The 4,875-nt window shown below is 56.2% G+C and overlaps 1 protein-coding gene across 1 annotated transcript; it reads right to left on the bottom strand.

Annotated features, from left to right (window-relative positions):
- Positions 1 to 283: 283 nt before the first annotated feature.
- Positions 284 to 4,610, bottom strand: LOC144233619 (thyrotropin-releasing hormone receptor-like). The gene is made up of 2 exons (XM_077766612.1): positions 3,825 to 4,610; positions 284 to 598 (listed from the first exon to the last, which is right to left on the bottom strand). Exons 1-2 carry the CDS (start codon positions 4,608 to 4,610, stop codon positions 284 to 286), a joined length of 1,101 nt encoding a protein of 366 aa, XP_077622738.1.
- Positions 4,611 to 4,875: the final 265 nt, after the last annotated feature.

The raw sequence follows: 4,875 nt of genomic DNA, 5'->3' as shown, positions 1-4,875 counted from the left end.
GCTGCCTTTACGCCCTAGAGTGCTTGTGTGTGAATTATAAAAAGGTGCCTCCCTCTTAGATTTGCATATTTATTAAACTGGAAAATTGTTTTACTAAATATACAAATCTAAGCTGTGATGTGAACGGTGACCCCTAGGGTTGTACGGTGCGCAACCTGCACACCTCTACTAAGCAGCCCTGGACACCACCCCCTCCTCCACCATTCCCTCCTCTGTAGAAATAAAGTAGTGGGCCTTGCCCTCAGGTGCCGGGATCCCCTCCCTGTCTGCTCTCTAGTTTCCTCTAAGAGCCCGGTCTGATCTGGGGACAGTCTTTGATGACACTGTAGTACACAGGGGTAGCCTCCTGGGGCGGGAGTTTGGGCCGGGCCAGGGGGCACTGAAATAATCCATGGAAGGCCTCCCAGAAGCGCTGGGACATAAGGGTGTAGATGACGGGGTTGACCGCGCTGTTCAGGTACATGCAAAGCTGGAGGAAGAGAAGGAAGCCGAGGTTGAGGTAGGGCGGGCTCGGGAAGGAATCCACCACCACCAGGGCGCGGCAGGGCAGCCACAGCAGAGCAAACACCACCACCACCACAGCCGGCATCTTGGTGGCCTGCCAGGCAGGACAGGAAAAAAAGGGGAGCATAAGTGCCGAGAGAGAACCCCCAGTTCCAGGCCTCTCTGCACGCTTGCAAGAGGAGAAAGCCAAAGGAGCATCCGCCCCTTTGCCAAGCCAAGCCCCCCCTCCATCACATCCCCAGCCAGGAAGCTGCTGTGCCTCCTTGCAGGCCCTGCTCAAGTCCTTTTCACTGGGGAGCCACCACCCCAATCCCCCTCCAAAGCCCTTGGATGGGCCACCATCTTTACTGGCAGCAAGTTTCATGAATCCACTGCCTTCATCACAGGTGACGATTACAGGAGGGAACTCAGGTAAGGAGGGCAGAGCAGTGCCGGGCAGGCAGTACGTGCCCTGTGGGCGATTGCTGCTGTGAACACAGGCTCTACTACTACTAGTGCAAGTGGCTGGGGTTCTGAGCCAGGCACAGCTGGGTTACGATCCTGGCTTCACCGCCATCCAGCTGTTGAGCTTGGATGCAGCTCTCTGTTCAGCTCAACCCCTTCTCCCCAACATCCCAGCCACGTGCTCACTTGGCGCACTTTCGCTGCACCCCTGCCCCAACTCTCCCTCCCGACTCTCCTTCCTACCTCTGCCCTTGACTGCCTGTCATGCCCTCCTCCACAGCCCACCCCCCACCCCACCCCCACTCATCCACAGGCCAGCACTTCCCTGACAGCAAAAACTAAATCAAGCCTCCCAGAGGTGGGCTGGAAGGTGTTTCAGATGCTTCATTTGAAAATTCCTGAATGGGGGCGCCTGGGTGGCTTAGTCGGTTAAGCGTCCGACTTTCGCTTGGGTCATGATCTGGCGGTTCGTGGGTTCGAGCCCCGCGTCGGGCTCTGTGCTGACTGCCAGCTCAGAGCCTGGAGCCTGTTTCAGAGTCTGTGACTCCCTCTCTCTCTGACCCTCCCCTGCTCACGCTGTCTCTCTCTCTCTCCTAGAAATAAATAAAAATATTTAAAAAAAAAAAAAGAAATCCTGAATGAAAAGGCCACAAGGGGGCATCTGTCAATGGGAGACAGGGGCAGCCCTAATACCGGGGAGGAGAGCGGCGCACCCAGGCCGCCCACATCCCTGAAACCCTCAGTGAGTCCTTCAGAGGCCAAACCTTGGGTGGCAAAAGTTCACTTACGAGAGCTTAAGTAGCCCAAATAGTTCCTACCCCGGGTTCTGCCCAGGAAGGCCTGGACACATTGAATCTGCTCCCGGGAATGCGGGAGAGACTAGTTCTCATCACGGAGGAAGCTGGCCTGGAATGTTCCTGCACAAGCTTGCTTCTCAGAGCCTAGGAATTTAGTCCCTATGAGCGACCTCCCCAAAAAGGCCCGGCCCTGGCGAAATCAGTGAACTTCAGGGCTGTGACAGTCTCCAGGAACCACAATTCCCTAGACAGTCTTAACTCCCTATTTTACCAGATTCAGATTTAATTCCGTTCCATTTTAGGTTCATGTGGGTGATAAATACTGGACACCAGTGTGTGGGCTCCAGAGTCAGGCTGCCTGGGTTCAAATCTTGGTTCTGGCACTTACCAGTTCTGTATCCTGGGACTGCCCCTCTGTGACTCAGTTTCCTCATCTGTCAAGCCGAGAGGGTAACAGTACCTATTATATCTTGGAGTTGTTACAAAAAAACTCAACATGCTAAGTTGTGTAAAGCACTGAGCCCAGTGCCCGGCACACAGCAAATCCCCAATAACTGGGGTTATATACAATAATAATAATATAGTTATTATTATTAGCAATGGCCTTCCCCACCCTGCTAGCCTAAACATCCTGCTTTCATGGGATGCCTCTTCCCTGTCGCCGTTGTTCATAGCACTCTGCAAGGGCTCTCTCGGGCATCAAAGAATGCTCAGTCCTTACATTGCCCGCTGTCAAAAAAGACATTAATGTGCCAACAACAATAATAACAGGTACCTTATATTGAATACTTACGATGTGCCAGATTCATAACATGCACTATGATAATTAAAATCATTTTATAGAGGTGAAAATCAAGGCTTAGAGAGGTGAAGTGACTTACCCAAGGCCACACAGCAAGATGTTAACAAAGCTAGGGGCCAGAAAGAACCCACCCAGGTCTGCAGTACTATTTTCACCAGCAAAAGTTTCGCCTAAAGGGGAGGCCAGCGGGGAACTTGAACCCAGCCCTTTTAGGTGAGCAGGAAAGTAGTGAACAGAGATGTAGACAAGTGGGGGGGAGGGAAGGAGGGGCCTCTCTCTGGAGCCTAAGGTTGCAAGGGGCCTACAGCTGGAGCTAAAGGTCCACATCTGCTTAGTCTGTGCCCCCCTTTCCTCTAACGACCACCTTGTTTGAGGCGGCTGGAAGAGCCCCCCACAGTGCACCCACCTCCTGGGAGGCAGGGAGACGGCACAGATGGTCCTCACCGGGCTCAGGAGTGACTCAGCGGGTGAGGTGTCCTCCGCTCTCCTCCACAAGCTGAGGGTATGGGCGGAAGACTAAGGATAAAGACCAGTTGGGCTTTGGGGGGCCTTCCTCCCGCCTGCAGTCCTTGAATACTCTTGGGAGGCCACACTGCTGGAGTCCCTGTGGAGGATATAAGGAGCCCGGACACTTGGGTTCTCACCCCAGGTCCCTCCAGGTGTCACCTTCTCACTCCCTTGTCCCCTCTGAGCCCGTTTCCTTATTGATAACAATAGGCGTTAAGCCTCCCAAACAGGGGTAGTATCAGGAATGATCATAGAACCAGGCACACAGTAGGCACTCCGTAAGTGCTGGGTCTCTCCTGACCTCACCGCAATCCATCCCCATCTCGGGCTGTCTGGCTCTCCACGGCCATCCAGGCAGCTTTAGTGTCCGCTGTGGTATGGACTTGGGAAAGCCACTTCCCCTGTCTGAGTCTCAGTCTCCCCATCCTTAGAATACCACCGTGGAGGGTAAGCCTCTGGTTGTGAGCGTTTAATAATAGCCAACATTTTGAGCATTTACTTTGTGATATGGCTTCATATGGGCTATTGGCTTCACATGGTTCGTCCCATTTCTTGGGACACTCCAATGTGGTTGGCGCTGTCATTACCCCATATGACAGACGAGGGAAGTGAGGCTCAGAAAGGCAGAAGTGATAGCTTCAAAATCAAGTCTGGTAAGTGGCACAGCAAGGGGTTATACGTGAGGAATTTGACTCCAAAAGGGCCCAAGATTCCATCCATTCCATCTGCTGGCTCAGAACAAGGGTTTCAATGAAGACGGAGGTCCCCACGTGCTTCCGGGAGTTGAGGGCGCCTTTCCTGCCCCTGGAGGAGAAGCGCTGGTGGCCCGCGGGGCTGCCCTGGTGCGCGGAGCCCAAGCGCCCACCGGGGGCGGGGGGGGCAGGAGGCCGCGGCCCCACGAAGATGACGCGCGCTATGAGCACGTAGAACGCGGTGGCCAGGCTCAGCGGCAGCGCATAGAAGAGCGCGGAGTCCAGGAAGTAGACGGGCAGGTAGAGAGCAAGCGACCTGCGACAGCCGCACTGCACCTGCACACCGTCGGAGTACGCGGTCTCGCGTGTGTCCACCAGGAAGAGCCAGAGCACGCAGTAGGCGCTGGTGCCCAGCCAACCAAAGCCGCGATGCGCTTGGCGCGCGCCACGGGGCACAGTTTGGGCGCGCAGCGGGTGGCAGATGGCGAGGTAGCGCTCCATCGTGAACGTGTTGATGCCCACGTACTGCAGGTACGTACTGCAGGTGCAGGTGACACCCAGGCAGCCTGCGTGGCCGGAGACCCAAAGCCGGGCAGACACCGCCTCGGCTATGGTGGGCGCACCGGCCGCCTGGAGCACCTGCAGGTCCGCTGCAGCCAGGCTCACCAAGTAACAGTTGGTGGGTGTGACCATGTGACGGCTCCGGAGCACCACCAGGACCACCACGGCGTTGCCCGCCACATCCATGGCGCACAGGAGAGGCACCAGGGTCAAGGTCACCGCGTGTACAGCCATCGGAGGCTGGGGCATGGTGCCTGGGCTCGACGCGTTCGTGCGCTCAGGGTGCTCCGTGTGGTTCTCCATGCGCACGGGTCCGCCCTGCACCCCGAAGGCAGTGGCGAGTTGGGGGAATTACCCCCGCTGCTAGGGCGCCCTCCGGAGATCTGGACGCTCTCCTAGCGGTAGATGGGTCTCCGGCAGCTGTCTCTCCAGCTCCGTGCAGGGGCTCACTGTCGCGGCTCAGGAAGCCGAGGACTCGGAGGAGTCAGGAGCAGGAATTTGGAGATAGGCACGTGCCGTTCAGCTTCCAAGACGACTTTTATCTGAATTGGCGCGATCTTTCCCGGCG

Source organism: Crocuta crocuta, unplaced genomic scaffold (assembly GCF_008692635.1).
Source record: "Crocuta crocuta isolate KB4526 unplaced genomic scaffold, BGI_CrCroc_1.0 scaffold71, whole genome shotgun sequence".
Taxonomy (NCBI): Eukaryota; Metazoa; Chordata; class Mammalia; order Carnivora; family Hyaenidae; genus Crocuta; species Crocuta crocuta.
Note: the sequence above shows the minus strand (reverse complement) of the source record. Positions and strands in the feature narration are given on the sequence as shown.